Source organism: Drosophila albomicans, chromosome 2L (genome assembly GCF_009650485.2).
Source record: "Drosophila albomicans strain 15112-1751.03 chromosome 2L, ASM965048v2, whole genome shotgun sequence".
NCBI classification, from domain to species: Eukaryota; Metazoa; Arthropoda; class Insecta; order Diptera; family Drosophilidae; genus Drosophila; species Drosophila albomicans.
The window spans coordinates 15,771,221-15,787,686 of record NC_047628.2 but is presented as its reverse complement, the minus strand read 5'-3'; the positions used below and the strand labels follow the sequence as shown (position 1 = coordinate 15,787,686).

At 32.4% G+C, this 16,466-nt stretch overlaps 3 protein-coding genes across 3 annotated transcripts; all 3 read right to left on the bottom strand.

Annotated features, from left to right (window-relative positions):
• Positions 1–1,913: 1,913 nt before the first annotated feature.
• Positions 1,914–2,731, bottom strand: LOC117564920 (uncharacterized). Its single transcript, XM_034243874.2, has 5 exons — positions 2,660–2,731; positions 2,524–2,601; positions 2,405–2,467; positions 2,279–2,350; positions 1,914–2,221 (listed from the first exon to the last, which is right to left on the bottom strand). The coding sequence occupies exons 3-5, from the start codon at positions 2,454–2,456 to the stop codon at positions 1,971–1,973; spliced, it is 375 nt and encodes a 124-aa protein (XP_034099765.2). The 5' UTR covers positions 2,457–2,467; positions 2,524–2,601; positions 2,660–2,731; the 3' UTR covers positions 1,914–1,970.
• Positions 2,732–4,056: 1,325 nt separating this feature from the next.
• Positions 4,057–5,314, bottom strand: LOC117565279 (myosin-2 heavy chain-like). Its single transcript, XM_034244306.2, has 6 exons — positions 4,924–5,314; positions 4,788–4,865; positions 4,654–4,731; positions 4,535–4,597; positions 4,404–4,475; positions 4,057–4,346 (listed from the first exon to the last, which is right to left on the bottom strand). The coding sequence occupies exons 1-6, from the start codon at positions 5,312–5,314 to the stop codon at positions 4,108–4,110; spliced, it is 921 nt and encodes a 306-aa protein (XP_034100197.1). The 3' UTR covers positions 4,057–4,107.
• A 6,260-nt stretch (positions 5,315–11,574) lies between these two features.
• Positions 11,575–13,279, bottom strand: LOC117564554 (fibrinogen-like protein 1). Its single transcript, XM_034243387.2, has 5 exons — positions 12,807–13,279; positions 12,693–12,740; positions 12,546–12,632; positions 11,781–12,465; positions 11,575–11,724 (listed from the first exon to the last, which is right to left on the bottom strand). The coding sequence occupies exons 3-5, from the start codon at positions 12,601–12,603 to the stop codon at positions 11,628–11,630; spliced, it is 840 nt and encodes a 279-aa protein (XP_034099278.2). The 5' UTR covers positions 12,604–12,632; positions 12,693–12,740; positions 12,807–13,279; the 3' UTR covers positions 11,575–11,627.
• Between the last annotated feature and the right edge of the window lie 3,187 nt (positions 13,280–16,466).

Sequence of the window (16,466 nt, the reverse complement as noted above, 5' to 3'; positions counted from 1 at the left end):
TATTATCATTGTATTTGACCACTTTTCTAGTGCGTTTAATTATTTGTAAATATTATTATTTCAATGTATTTGCTTTCCAAATGACGGCAAAACATTCAAATTTCAGTTGAAAGATTTTTGCACAATCATATTATTTTACAGTAGTGCTAAGCTGAGTTTGTCAACGTTATTAATATGTATTTTATTATTTATTTATATTGCAGATTGAGAACGTTTACTCCACCAAGTTGTTCAGGTAAGAATTTCAAATGAAATTAAAAAAAAAAAAACAAATTTAATTATGGTTGTTATTTGAAGATGTCGAAATAATAATAATAATCTCTGATCGTTTGTTAAGAGAGAATTTTATTATTGTTTTATTTAGAAAATTAAGATTTTATGCTAACTAAAATGTTGTTTTTTTAAGTTCTATAGCATTCCACTTTAATCGAATTATCACAAATTAATATAAAAACAGAGATTTTTGATTATGCAATGTGGCAGCTTTTAAAACTAACACCACATAGGTTTTTATCTACTCTGAATTCTGTGGCATGCTGAAAATTTTTCAGTGTTTTGACGTTTGATGATTTCCTAAATCACAATTTATTTCATTGCTCTCCTGTATTTCTTAAGCAAATTGGGGCAAAATTCAATTTTTCAACTTCATTTTAATTTGTTTAACTTTGCCGCACAGCTGAGTCCTCGAATCAACATCATTTGTACACTTTATTGTTTGGATACAGCCTATGTACTATCTTGCCAGAACACTTTTGGCACTCGACTTTCAACTCTTTGACTAAATCTCAGAACAATCCCATCTGGTGCTCTTCTCACTGAACAACTGTATCTTTGTGATTCTCACAGCAATTGCCTCTGGCAAAGTTTTATTAGAAAGCAAAACTTTCTTTGTCCGTTTCTTTTCTGTTATAGAGATGTGTGTTTGGAGTCGAAGCTTTGCAGCTGAGCCCGAGTCGAGGCAAAATCAAATGGCATAAAAAGTTGCCTTTAGCTGGGGTTGACAGTGTTACCAGGTCTTATGAGATTAGCAAACGTAAAGCCGATTGTAAATTTATAAATAGCATCAAATGCTATTGTAGTTGCTTTCAAATGTCATTAGAGCTGAGTTGCTTTCCTCCCTCGTATCTCCATCTCTATCTCCATCTCATGTGGGTGTCTGACACACATTCGCACATTAACGACACTCTGAAAGCCTTTTTTCCAAGGGGAGGACACTTTTGCCATACATTTGTCAACTTGTCGTTGTCATTGTTGTTGTCTATCTGCTGTTCTTTGGCATCACATCTTGGCAATTAGTTAATGTCAAACAAGCGCACTAAAAATGGCATTGGGTGAAACTAACAATTAAAAATTAGATTAATCTTGCAGCTGTGTGCAAAATGCATAATCAACTGGTGTGAGTTGAAATATCAACTATTTAGGCAATTTGTTAGTCATGCTGTTGAGCTTTATGCATTGCCATTAATTGACATTTAACGCAATTAAAAACTTTGATAACTCTTTAACTACTTTACTTAATATTCATTTAAAGTATATTTATAAATGACTAATTCTTGATTTTGATTGCAAAATTATTTTAAGTTATTAAAAATTGTTTAATTTTAAAACTTTGAATCGGTTGCAAAGCAATTCAAGCAAATGTCAACAAATTATTCAATTTACTTTAAGTGAAAGTTGGCCCAAATTTTGAAAAATTCTCTTCAATTCATTTCTACTTTTTCTACTTTTTTGGCATTGATCAAATCAAAATTTGTATCTACGCAGCGTATCCCTTAGCACCTTTTTTTAATCCTTAAGAGACATATCCTTATAATTATTAAAATAAATTAAATTTAAATATTAATATCATTATTTATAAAATAATATATATATTGTTTGCACATTTATTTCATTTTGTTAAATTTGTTCCACAATTTTAATTTTCAAATTTATCCACATATTTATTTAATTAGAAGGCTTTTATTTATTTGTCAATCATAATAATAATCAAACTCTTCACTTCCACGTTCTTTAATTCGAAAGCTTGGAGTAGTTGTTGTAGTCGTAGTTGATGTAGTTGTTGTAAGGCATTTGCTTGAGTCTCCTTGCAAGCAATTGAGTTTGTTGGTAATTTCATGTAATGAAGAATTGCATTTTGTTAGCTCAGTGGTTGTGTCCCTTAGGGTAAATCCATTGCTCATAAGCTTATATCTGATCTCTCCATACGAATATTGACAGTCATCTACAAATATAAAATATTATACAATTTACAAAGAAAATCCCTTCTTATGTGCCATACTTAATTCTTTCTTCAGACTCGATATCACCGGATTTGCAGAATCTTTATTTTTAAGCTTGATTTCACATTCATCTAAAAGAAATTAATATTAACTAAACAATTTAACAATCCAAATACTCTACATACTCTGGCTATTGCGAATATCAATGTTCTCATGGTATTGTGATCTCAAATCCATTTCACATGATTCTTAAACAGAAAACACAATTTAATTTCAATATCATTTTTGGAAGTGAATTTCTTACCTAATAAACTTTTTTGGTCGCGTTGATATTTCTTGAAGTTTTCATCGCTTAAATTTGAGTGATTCAATTGAGTTTTATCTGAAAATAAGATGTATTAGTTTTGCTTGATTTATCCAAATTATTTTCAAAAATTTACATAGTTCACTTTCGAGCTCTTTTATTTTATCATATCGGGTCTCAGCTTGAGATCTTAACTCATCATTTTCCAGGTTAACTAGAATAAAAATATTATTAAAATCACATTGCGCAAACTTTTGTATATCATCATTGTTTACTGTGCTTGTTTGCTGACTTCAATTTTGAAATTGTAGCATTATAGTTTTTAATGGTTGTTTGTAGGTTCTTTATTTCACGTTCAGTTTGGTGCTTGTAATCGGATGCTTCATTTATTTGAATATCCAGGAGTTTTGATTTTTTTTCTAGCTGAGCTTTTAGGTACTCGAATATCTCATCTTTTAAATTTGATTTAAATTCAATATTATCGTTATTCGCTTGGATCGTTTCGGTTGTCGATTGAAGCTCCTTGTTTGATGTCACTTTCTCATAATTCTCCGAATTTGCATTACCATCCTTTTCATTTGATAAATTGGTTGTATCTTCGCTTGGTAAATTAGTAGTTGAACTAAATTCACCATTTGTTGGCTGTGAGTTTACTGTCGATATTTGCACAATTAAAAGGAATACAGCAAATAATTTAAGTCTCTTTTCCATATTGAATTTAAGATTCGCAACCGTTCACCAGTCGAGACCAATAACTACTAAATGTTGTGGATAGCTCGCGGCCTAGTTGAAGCTAAAGTAAATAATATAAATGTGTGGCGAAATTTTAACAATCAGCATTCTTTAAATATCTGCGTAGAACAAGTTCCGGTAGCTAATCTTTTAATTTGCTTTTAATGCTGAAATTCACAACGACAAAAATTAGATTCCCAATGTTTCTAAAAATAAATTAACTTTGATATCCATATCGCATTCTAAGCTTCACATAATATTAACTAAATTCCTTCTTTAGTAGTTATATGCTTGACTGTAGTATACATACATAAATAAATAGGCCAGTGAACTCGCCGTTTAAAGTTTAATATACTCTCTACCCTTAGAGTATAATGACTTTTTGCCTGCAATGTATGTAATAATGTAAAGAAGAAGTATTTTTTGACCTCATAAAATATTTTTATTCTTGATCTTAGAGACTACAAGAGATAAAGATATAATTTTTTTCAATCAAGTTAGTTTCAGATCAAGCTTGTTGCATATTTTTGCCACGCCCACTTCCGGTCACGCAATTTGAAAAAAACAAGCGAATAACAAACATATTGGGACATATAATAAGAACTATAAAATTTAAGAAAATGTCGAAGTTATTTAAGAAATACTTTTGTATTGCAAAAATTTACCGTTGTGGGTTAAAATCTCAACTACTTAGGCAACTTTTGAGTCATGTTTAATCCTTAAAAAACAAATCATCATTTAACAAAAATAATATTATTTTAATTTTTCATAAAATTTATTAAATTTATGTATATTGTTTGCACATTTATTTCTGTTTAAATATATTTCGATATATAGTTTTATGTAGAAATGTCAGGGTTCCTCATAATAATCAAACTCTTCACCAAAAATTATTGGCATAAAAGTAGTAGTAGTTGTTGTAGTTGCTGTAGTTGTTGGAATACATTTTTCGTCCCTCATGCAATTAATTTTATTAGTAATTTCATATATTGAAGAATTGCAACGCTTTATCCGCATTGTGTAGCCATCTATGAAAAATCTATTTCCGCTTACGTCCGAGTTGATAGATTTGTAAGTATTTTGACAGTCATCTACAAATTATAACACTTTACTTATTTACTCGGAAAAATCCATTCAATGTGCCATACCTAGTTTCTTCTTCAGAGTCGATATATCCGTATTCAAAGATTGTTTATTTTGAAGTTGCTGTTCACACTCAACTAAAGAAAAGTAAAATAATTGAATATAAACAATTTAACAAGCTAAATACTCTACATACTCTGGCTATGGCGAATATTAATTTTCTCATTTTGTTGTGACTTCAAATCCAATTGACACGATTCTTTAAAATAAAACACATTTTCATTTACAATTATTTTTTGGGAGTGAACTTCTTACCTAATAAACTTTCTTGGTCGCGTTGATATTTCTTGAAGTTCTCATCACTTAATCTCGAGGGATTTAAAAGGGTTTGAACTGAAAAAATGGTATTAGTTTTGATTGTTTTATTTAAATTATTTACATTAATTTACATAGTTCACTTTCCAAATCAATACTTTCATTGAATCGTCTATTAGATTGCGATATTAACTCATCTCTCTCCTGATTAACTAGAATAAAAATATTGTCAAAATTATCAAAATTCGCGAACTGCTCTAATTCATTTACTCTGTTTGTTTTCTGACTCCAACTTTGATATTGTAGCATTATAATTATTAAGTGTTGTTTGCAGCTTCTGTATTTCGCGTTCTTTGCCTTCAATTTGGAGTTTGAAGTCGGATGCTTCCTGCTTAGCTTTACTGGTTTCATTTATTTCAATATCCAAGAGTATTGATTTATGTTTTAAGAGAGCCTCTTGATTTACGATTGTATCATCTTTTTCCTTTAATTTAAATTCGATAGAATCATTATTCACTTGGATTGCTTCGGGTGCTGTCTGAACTTCCACATTTGATGTCACTCTCTCATAATTTCCCGAACTTGCATTAACTTCTGAGTTCTTTGTCCATATTTGCAGAAATAACAGGAACACAACAAATAATTGAAGTCCCGTTTGCATATTAGATTCTTATAAGAGAATTTTCGATTCACAACCGTTTACCATTCAAGACCAATAACTACTAAATGTTGTGGATAGCTCGCAGGCTACTTGAAGCTCAAGTAAATAAAATTAGTGGCGAAATTTAAACAATCAATTATGAATAAATGCGTAGAACAAGTTCGGGTAAATAATCTCTTAACTTGCTTTAAATGCTGAAATTCACAATTCCCAAGGTTTCTAAAAATAAATTAATTTTGTTATTCATCACATTTATCACATTTTAGGCTTCATATTATATAACATTAACCAAATTCCTTCTTTAGTATATTTCTACCCGCTACCCATAGGGTAGAAGGGTATTATAACTTTGTGCCGGCAGTAAATGTATGTAACAGGTAGAAGGAGGCATCTCCGACCCTATAAAGTATATATATTCTTGATCAGCGTCAACAGCCGAGACGATATAGCCATGTCCGTCTGTCTGTCTGTCCGTCCGTCCGTCCGTATGAACACCTAGATCTCAGAGACTATAAAAGATAGAGCTATAATTTTTTTCGACAGCATTTGTTATGTTTGCACGCAGATCAAGTTTGTTTCAAATTTTTGCCACGCCCACTTCCGCCCCCGCAAATCAAAAAATCGAATAACAAGCGTAATTTTAAAGCTAGAGTTGCGAATTTTGGTATGTATAATAATAACTATAGTAGTTATGATTCCTGAAAATTTGGTTGCGATCAGATGAAAATTGTCGAAGTTATTAAAGAAATACTTTTGTATGGGCAAACACGCCTACTTACTAGGGGTCTTAGTTACTTTGGCCGACAATCTGGTACATTGTGCCGTCTATGGTATATTTTGAATGCGGTACTATATCAATATACCAAATATACTATTTGGCATATTTTTAGTATTTTTGCAGTGTATTCGGTATATTTTGAGAAAAATATCGCAAAATATATTTCTCTTATTCAAAATGGGTAGCGGGTATCTCACAGTCGAGTACACTCGACTGTAGCTTTCTTATTTGTTATTTTTGATTGTAGTATATATACATACATATATACATATATATACGTATACATAAATATTATAAATAGGCCAGTGAACTCGCCGCTTACATAGTGACAGCTCTCTGATAAAGTCAACTGCGGCCAATAATATAAAATAAGTTTATTATACCCTTTATAATAAACTTATAGGGTAGGGTTACTTTGGGTAATCGACAAAAATGCTTATGTCTTTGAATCAGCACAAGTTCCTGTAGCTTATCTTATAACGTGCATTCAATGCTGAAATTCTCAAAGGCGTAGAATTAGATTTCCAATTTTTGTAATAATAAATTTGCTCTTAAATCCATATCACATTCTAAGCTTCAGATTATATTAACTAAATCTTTTTTTAGAATTTATATGTTTAATTGTATTATACATAGTATGTATGTATTACATATGTACAAAGGCCAATGAACTTTCCAGTTACAAAGAAGCAGATCTATGATTAAGACAGTTATCATCGGCGGTTTAAATATATTTTTAATTTGTTTATAAATATAGCATAAATTGTACATTCATTTGAGTGTATAACATACATTGTTAAGAATTAAAGAAATTGAATGTGTTGTCTTTCAGCAGCATAGTTAACGATCATTATTTATTATATAGTATTTGAAATATAATTTTAAATCTGCACATTTTATTTATTGAATTATCTTAAATAAACATTGCCTGTAATTCATTGTCTGCGATATACATTAATTGTTAATAAAAATCTATTCTCAACTTTTAGGAAAATAGAAAAATGTTTGTCAAAATCGAAATATGTGTAATAAGTATTTTAGTATTATTAAATACATTTCACAATAATAACCTTTAAAAGTTACTTTTGCTTTTATAAAATATTGTGATAGCATGTCGAGCATGTTAATTGAATCTTTTTAATTTGTAATGCATTTGCTTGAGTCTTGCAAGCAATTGAGAGTGTTAGTAATTTCTGTTAATGAAGAACCGCATTTGGCCCACTCAGACATTGCGTCCGTGAAGGCTAATCGAGTGATGTTTTGCTCATATCTGGTCATTCCATTAGTATATTGACAGTAATCTACAAATTATAATGTTTTACAATTTAGTAGGAAAAATTCATTCAATGTTGCATACCTAGTTCTTTTTTCAGAGTCGATATCTCCGTATTCAAATATTTCTTGTCTCTAAGGTTCCGTTCACAATCAACTAAAGAAAAGTACAAAATAGAATATAAGCTTAACAATTTAACAAGCCAAATACTCTACATACTTTGCCTAAAGAGGATATCAATATTCTCATTGTGTTGTGATTCCAAATCCATTTGACAAGATTCTTAAAGAGAAAACACACTTGAATTAACAATGAATTTTCAAAGTGAACTTCTTACCTAATAAACTTTTTTGGTCGCGTTGATATTTCTTGAAGCTTTCATCACTCCAACTAGAGTGATTTAATTGTATTTGATCTAAAATTAAGAAATGTAGTATATGTTTTAAATTATTTATTTAAATTAATTCTATATTTACATATTTCACTTTCAAGCTCTTTTACTTCATCGTATTGCTTCTTAATCCAAGTTATTAACTCATCTTTAGACGTGTTAGCTAAAATAAAATGATCATCAATATCAAATTGCAAAACTGTTCTAATTCATTTACTCTCTTCGTTTTCTGACTCCAACTTTGATTTTGTAGCATTATAATTATTGAGTGTTGTTTGCAGCTTCTGTATTTCGCGTTCTTTGCCTTCAATTTGGAGTTTGAAGTCGGATGCTTCCTGCTTTGCTTTACTAGTTTCATCTATTTGAATATCCAAGAGTTTTGATTTATTTTCTAACTGAGTCTTTTGATATGCGATCATATCATCTTTTTCCTTTAATTTAAATTCATTTAAATTTCCCGAACTTGCATTATCGTCCGAGTTCACTGTACATATTTGCACAAATAAAAGGCACATAGCAAATAATAGAAGTCTCTTTTCCATATTGGATTCTTAAAAGGGAGTTTAAGACCGTTTACCACTTGAGACCAACAACTACTAAATGTTGTGGATAGCTCGCAGCTTAGTTGAAGCTAAATAAAATAATATAAATGTGTGGCGAAATTTTAACAATCAGCACATTATAAATAAATGCGTAGAACAAGTTCCGGTAGCTAATCTTTTAACTTGCTTTAAAAGCTGAAATTCACAACGACAAAAAAAATAGATTCCCAATGTTTGTAAAAATAAGTTAACTTTGATACCCATATCTAAGCTTCATGCGTTCTTTAGTTGATATATCATTATATATTATACATTATATATAATATACATTAATAAATAGAGGAATGAACTTGCCATTTACATAGAAGAAGCTCTATGAATTAGGCATTGGTGGTCAAAAATATAATTTGCTTGTATAGATTAAATATTCACTTACTTAAGCGCATACTAAATATGGAATTCAAGAAATTTCACACGCATAGTTAACGAAAACATTTTATCAGTAAGTAATTCAAATATAAATTTGGCAACAACACAATATGTACTTATACTATATAAGATGTTTTATATTTAATTTATTTGATTGTCTTATATCTAAACATTGTTCATTGTTTGCGATATACACAAGAATTTTTGGAAAATAGAAAAAGGTTTGTCAAAATCTAAATGTGTTTAATAAGTAATATGTTAGAAATATTAAATCCATTTCAAATGAATAACTTACAATATTGTTGAGGAAGTAAATTTATTCTTTTCAATTTTCTTCGTTCGTTCAATTAAAGTACGGGCGAATCTTCATGAATGTGGACAATAGTACATATGATGATTTCCACCGAAATTGACAATTTTCGCCATACCACCAGCCGCCCCCGCGTTCATTGGCGCAATTGTAATCTGAATTCCCAATATTATTTCTATCAAATGTTGTAAATTTCTGATTTTTATAGTAATATAAGACATCATAGGACTTATGAGTCTCGCAATTTCCGATTTCTTCCAATTCGTACTGAGATTCTGCATCTCCAATCCTAAAGTTATCATAATCTGAGGAATCTGTAAGCGTCTCAGCTTCTTGAAAAATATGTAACTTGTATCGTCTCAAAGAGGTAATAAGATGTATTTTTTCTAATCTAATGAAAAACTCGCTTTGCAAATAGCCAAATCCATCCATGTATTCCTTCCAGGTCTTCTTAAAGTCTTGAGCCATCACCATCACAAACCACATTGAAATGTTTTCCATTTTCAATTTGTATCTCGTGAATTCCAGCAGAAAGGTTTAAGCAAGAGCTTGGAAGATTTAGATTGGGCGTCGATAACCACTCATTCTTTATAATGCATTTTTTTAATTCATCTGCTTTAGAGTTTATTTTGTTCCTTATTTCGTCACTCAATGAATTGCATGCCTCAACGTGAGATTCGGCAATATTCCGTTTCTCCATGACAGCGTCAGCCTCAGCACGCAACTTTAAGAATTTTTTCTCCAATTCAGCTTCAGTTGAAAAATATAAGAATTTCCCATAATTAAATTATTTCATGATTCGCAATGGACATTTGGATCTGATCTTCTTACCTATTGTAGTTTTGTTGTCGCTCTCACATTTCTTGAAGTTGTCATCCAACAGTTTGATACAATTTGTGTGATCCAATTGGTGTTGTTCTGAATAAAAGAAGTGTTACATTCTGCGTGCTTTATCCAAATCATAACTTAACTTACTTAGTTCATTCTTCAGCTCAACTATTTCGTTACCTCGATTCTGATTAACTATAATAAAATTAACATAATTATTACATTGTACTAACTTTTGTATATTAAGCTTACAGCGATTATATTCCAATGTCAAATTTGATAATTCAGCTTTATTCTTATTGTTGGTAGTATTGTAAGTTGTTATAATTGATTGTAAATTCTGTATTTGGACTTGGTAGTCAGATGCTTCCTGTCTCAATTTACTTGTTTCTTTTATTTGAATATCCAGAAGTTTTGTCTTGTCCTCTAACTGAACTTCATGACATGCGATTATCTCATCTTTTCCCTTTAACTTTGAATCGATATCGCAAATATTCGACTTGATTTGTTGAATATCACTTAATATGGTCCATAATTCGGAATTTTTCTGAGTTTTACTCTGTGCTCGACATTGCGATAATTGATTTTCCATAGTTGATATCACCTCATCATAATTGATTTTGCCTTCGTTTATGGATTGTGATTTCACTGTCCATATTTGCACAATTGTTAAAGCTACAGCGAATAGTTTGCTATACTTTTGGATCTTCATTTTTTACGAGAGAGTCCAAAATTTCATAACCGCCTGCCGCTTGTGACCAATGACTACTAGATTTTGTGAATAGCGAGCAGCCAAGTCGAAGCTAAGTTGAATAACACAAGTATAAGAATGAACAACCTAATGTTATCAGTGGCAACATAATCCATTTTTAGCAATCAACATAATGAGCTCGACAACATTATTCAACATTTGATTTTGCTTAACAAAAAAACTGGAATTTCCGGGAACAAATCTTAAATTTTATTTGTTAGTCCAAAGTATTAAAAATAAACAAGTAAGAAAGCTGGACTATAAGATACCCATTACTCATTTACAATATTAGCAAAATATTTAGGTGTTATTGTAAAAGTATTCTAACTATACCAGAGATCATTTTTGGTATATAGATCTCAGTTGTTGAAGCTTATTAAGAATATATGTATATGTATATACTCCATGGGGACGGAGAAGCCTCCTTCTGCCTGTTAGATACATTTCCTGCCGACCCTTCTTCTCTATATAAGTAGTGGGTGTAAAAGTAGAAGTGAATTATGATGTCCATACCAAACACTATATAGAATCAACAACTCAAACCAGTGTAAACAGTAAAGAGAGCTACTATGTAGTAAGTAAGTCTCCACAAATGACATAATAATTACACTCCTAGGCATTGAAAAAAGAAATGCTCAAATTAAATTGATATTAATGTGATGTTTCGGAAAAGTATTTTCATTTCGATTCATATTCACGATTCATATTTATATTATTAGGAGTATTGAACAGAGTTCAAATCCTTATTGCAAAAAATGCTGAAACTGTACAAAAAAAACTGTTTTAAGTCAATTTTTAAATATTTCACTTTTTTTCAATCTTTATTTTGTGTGGACTTCTTCAGTTACTCTCTGTTTAGACACAGTAAATATTTTGTTCAACTTTAATAAAATACAAAGATAGCAGAAGGTAAATTTCATTATACATACTTTAATATTTAAATATGTATTGGGTAAAGACATTGCAAGTAATATAGAATGAATAAAAATGCACGTTAAACAAGTAAAGTATTTAATTTCCATCCGAGTTGGGACGAATCTTCATGATTGTTGACTTTACTTTAGGTAAATACCAGCGTATTTCGCCCTCGTAGCGCGCATTTAGATTACTGAAAGTAGATCGTGTTAATTTATTGAATTTAATGTATTGTTTATTTTAACTCACCTATTACCACAGTATTTCGAATACCACCAGCCTCCCATGCCATCTTCAGCGCAATTTTCAACGGAATGTGCAATATTATTTAGATCAAATGTTGTAAATTTTGTTTTAAGAATCTCAGCTAAAGCATTGAATTCATCGCCTTCGTAGTGGCCGATTTCTTCCAATTCGTACAAAGATTCTGCACCTGTAATTCTAAAGTTATCATAATGTGCGAAACGTTTACCCCACTCAAATGTTACACCAATGTGTAACTCGAATCGTTTCAAGCTTGTAATAAGATGAAGATTTTCCAATCCAATGAAAAATTCGCTTTGCAAATCGCCAAATCCATCCGTGTATTCCTTCCAGGTCTTATTAAAGTCTTGACTTCCATTAAATCGTTGCTGAATGATCAACCAGCCATCACCATCACAAGCCACATTGAAATGTTTTCCATTTTCAATTTGTATCTCATGAACTCCAGCAGTTAAATTTAAACAAGAACTTGAAAGTTGCGGAGGGACAGTTGGTAACTGCTTCGTCTTTATAAAGCATTCATTTAATTTATTTTCCTTGGAGTTGAGTTTTATCGTAATTTCAGCATTCAAAGCTTTGCATTCTTTAAGTCTAACTTCTGCACGCTCTATATCGCCTTCGTATGACCCACGTCGACCATTTAAATTTGACAAGCTGCTTCGCACTTTATCTAAAGTTGAACAATTTTAAAGTTAGCCATGAATAATAATTTAATGATTCGCACTGGATATTTGGATGCATTCTTCTTACCTTGCAATTCTTCTTTGTCACTCTCACATTTCTTGAAATCATCATCAATCTGTTCCATACAATTTGTGTAATTTAATTTAATTTGATCTGAAAGGAAGATGAATTATGTTACACTCGACTTGCTTATCATATGATAACTAAACTTACTTATTTCATTTCTCAGCTCAGTTAGTTCGTTGTATTGAACATGACTTACTACAATAGAGTTTTCATAATTATTAAATTGCAATAACTGAAGTACCTCGAAGATGTTAAGCTTACCACGTTTGTGCTCCAATGTCAAGTTGAATTTTGTCGCATTGTGTTGATTAATTGATGTATTGAAAGATGTTATAATTGATTGCAATATCTTTATTTGCTCAATGTAATCGGAAACTTCCTGTTTAGATTTAATAGTTTCGTTTATTTCATTATCCAGGAGTTTTGCTTTGTCTTCTATCTGAGATTTTTGAGATGCGATGATCTGATCTTGTTCCTTTAATTTCAAATCGTTGTCACAGTTCTTCGACTTGAGTTGTTGTATCCCACTTAATATAGTTGATAGTGGAGATTCTGTTTGAGTTTCATTCTGTGCTCGACATTGCGATAATTGCTCTTCCAAATTTGATATTACATCCTCATAATTCACAGGCTTGCTTTTGTTTTCATTTAGGGAATTAGTAGTTGCATTAAGTTTCACTTCTAATTGTGATTTCACTGTCCATATCTGCACAATTATTAGAAAAACAGCGAATAGTTTGGGATACGATTGGATCTTCATTTTTTTACGAGAGAGTCCACAATTTCATAACCGCTTGCTGCTTGTGACCAATTGCTACTAGATTGTGTGAATAGCGAGCAGCCAAGACGAAGCTAAGTTGAATAACATAAGTATAAGAATGAACAACCTAATGTTATCAGTGGCAACATATTCCATTTTTACCAATCAACATAATGAGCGCGACAACATTATTCAACATTTAATTTTGCTTAACAAAAAAACTGGAATTTCCGGGAGCTATTTTTGAGCTTTACAACAACAAGTTCGTTGTGTGTCCTAAAAAAAGATAAGTTAATTATAATGTCCATACCTTTTATGGTATAATATAATTTATAGTCTCGAAAAAGCACTATACTTCATTCATTTGAGATATTAATATTTATTCTTAAAGTAAATTAGCAATTCTTATTTGCAATACAATTACTTAACTACACCAATTGATGATATGATATATTTTGAATGTAAAACTACATGCAAAGTATATGCGTATACCAAATATAACTTTTCGTATATTTTAGCAATTTTTATACCCGCTACCCATAGGGTAGAAGGGTATTATAACTTTGTGCCGGCAGGAAATGTATGTAACAGGTAGAAGGAGGCATCTCCGACCCTATAAAGTATATATATTCTTGATCAGCGTCAACAGCCGAGACGATATAGCCATGTCCGTCTGTCCGTCTGTGTGTCTGTGTGTCTGTGTGTCTGTCCGTCCGTCCGTATGAAACACTGGATCTCAGAGACTATAAGAGATAGAGCTATAATTTTTGTTCGACAGCATTTGTTATGTTTGCACGCAGATCAAGTTTGTTTCAAATTTTTGCCACGCCCACTTCAAGCGTAACAAGCGTAATTTTAAAGCTAGAGTTGCCAATTTTGGTATATACAATAATAACTATAGTAGTTATGATTCCTGGTTGCGATCAGATAAAAATTGTCGAAGTTATTAAAGAAATACTTTCGTATGGGCAAACACGCCTACTTACTAGGGGTCTTAGTTGCTTTAGATGACAATCTGGTATATTGTGCCGTCTATGGTATATTTTGAATGCGGTACTATATCAATATACCAAATATACTATTTGGTATATTTTTAGTATTTTTGCAGTATATTTGGTATATTTTGAGAAAAATATCGCAAAATATATTTCTTTTATTCAAAATGGGTAGCGGGTATCTCACAGTCGAGTGCACTCTTCTGTAGCTTTCTTACTTGTTTAGAATACATATTTGATATTGTTTTGAATTAGAAATATTTTCAAGCAAAAGAATGTGCGAATACAATAAATTGTATTAAAAATTATAAAAACATATAGACATTGATAAAAATCAAATAGTCGTTTAGTACAAATTATATTAAATGTAGCAAATCGAAATTCCAATCTGTTGTTCGTACTTTAAATACAGTAGAATCTCCATTTGGCGAAGTTTCCATTGCTGGTCATCAAACCAAAACGAATGTCGCATAAAGTGTGTCTGCCTTAAGGAGTCGTGTGCTTAAAAGAGTTCTCCAATTAGAGTTTCACTGTACATATAAATGCATTTTGATTCCACAAGAAGCAATTACGAAGGGAGTCAAAGACTAGCAGCTTAATCAGCGGCTAAAGAAAAGGTCAAGTACGAGTGTTTCGCTAATTTGTTGTTTCCCCAAGAATATGTGTGTCTGTGTGTGTGTGTATGTGCGAGACATTGTCAAGTGTTGCGGCTTTGTCACGTAGCAAAAACTTGACTCGCAAGTTGTAGCATACACATACACATACACACTCGGTACGGTTTCGATGGCGGCTAATGAGAGCAACAGCCGTCGGCGAAAAGTGCAGACCAACCCCAGCTACAGCTCCACAGCACAGCACAGCACAGCAGCTGCAGAGCAACAAGCAAATGTGCCGCATGAGGCATGTGGCATGTGGCATTCCATATACTATTGTACCATAGGGCGGATGCGGTAATTTTGTGAGCCTGAAATCGATACGGCATCAAAGCACATTTATGCCATTATGCAGCTTTGGGGTACTTTACATTAACTCCGACTCCAGCTCCAATTCGAACTCCAACTCTGGCTCGAATTCAGACTGCGACTTTTGTGTGTGTAGGAGATGCCGCAAGCGTTGCGGCTGAAGCTGATATATTTTTATTATGCTAAAATAATCGGACATAGTAGACAACAAAAAACCAAAAAAAAATTATCTGCAAGATGCATCTGAATATTGCAAACAAAAGATAAAAGCCGAATGCAACCGACAACCGCTACCTTGCCCCCTGCCTCTTGTCCGCATAATAGTACTCTACTACTACTACTAGTAGTAGTTGTTGTTGCTGTGTGTGGTACATGGGGCACGGTTGCTGCTGCTGCTGCTGCAACAACGTTTGCCTTTCGCTTGCAGCCACGCAAAAGGTGATTTATTTGAACATGGTTATCAACTTAGTAGAATAACAGGAGCAGAAAGCGCCGCACACTAACAACAACAACAACAACAACACGAATGGAAAAAAAACACAATGAAGAACAAACAATGCAACGCGCCGCATCGCATCGCATCGCGTCGCGCAACTTGAACTTGTGGCGAGAAAGTGGAGAGCGAGAGAGCCGCAAGATACGATTGCATTTACATGCATCCGTATCGATATCAGAGCGCCTTCATCGGGGCGTGTGTCCATAAGCTCGCCTTTGACTGCTCCCTCTCCCCACTCTCTACCCTTTCTCTCCTGCTTCACCTTCAACTGTCGCTGTGCGCGCCCAAAACTCACACACACACACACACAGAAACACACACCCACAGCTGCCTTGTGGCACGATGCAAAATGCATCTGAAGCCGCTGTCTGCATTTTGGGGCTGGGTTTTTTTCGCTTTGGATTCAGATTCGGATTCAGATTCGAATTCGGATTCGGGGTTTGGTTTCTATTTTTTTTCCCTTTTTTTTTTTTATTTCCAACTGGCAGCCGGCATACAATTTGGCCGCCAGCGAAATTTATTTGAAATCAATGCTTCTTGTTGCATTCTTCAGTTGCCAGTTGGTTTTGTTGTCCTTGTTGTTGTTGCTGTTGTTGTTGTTACTATTGACTCTTAGCTTCTTGCACCACTCGCTGCAACGACAGCAGCTGTGGCAACCGTAAAATCACAAAATAGTGGCAAGTGCGGGCGCTACAATTTTTTACATAG

Coding starts and splice junctions, on each gene's coding strand:
- LOC117565279 (XM_034244306.2), bottom strand. CDS start 5,314: ATGCAAACGGGACTTCAATTATTTGTTGTGTTCCTGTTATTTCTGCAA. Junction 4,732..4,787: donor TGATTTGGAAAGTGAACTAT/GTAAATTAATGT, acceptor CCATTTTTTCAG/TTCAAACCCTTTTAAATCCC. Junction 4,598..4,653: donor CGACCAAGAAAGTTTATTAG/GTAAGAAGTTCA, acceptor TTTATTTTAAAG/AATCGTGTCAATTGGATTTG.
- LOC117564554 (XM_034243387.2), bottom strand. CDS start 12,603: ATGGAACAGATTGATGATGATTTCAAGAAATGTGAGAGTGACAAAGAA. Junction 12,466..12,545: donor TGACAAAGAAGAATTGCAAG/GTAAGAAGAATG, acceptor GTTCAACTTTAG/ATAAAGTGCGAAGCAGCTTG. Junction 11,725..11,780: donor TCGAAATACTGTGGTAATAG/GTGAGTTAAAAT, acceptor ATCTACTTTCAG/TAATCTAAATGCGCGCTACG.
- LOC117564920 (XM_034243874.2), bottom strand. CDS start 2,456: ATGGATTTGAGATCACAATACCATGAGAACATTGATATTCGCAATAGC. Junction 2,351..2,404: donor TGATATTCGCAATAGCCAGA/GTATGTAGAGTA, acceptor AATTTCTTTTAG/ATGAATGTGAAATCAAGCTT. Junction 2,222..2,278: donor GAGTCTGAAGAAAGAATTAA/GTATGGCACATA, acceptor TTATATTTGTAG/ATGACTGTCAATATTCGTAT.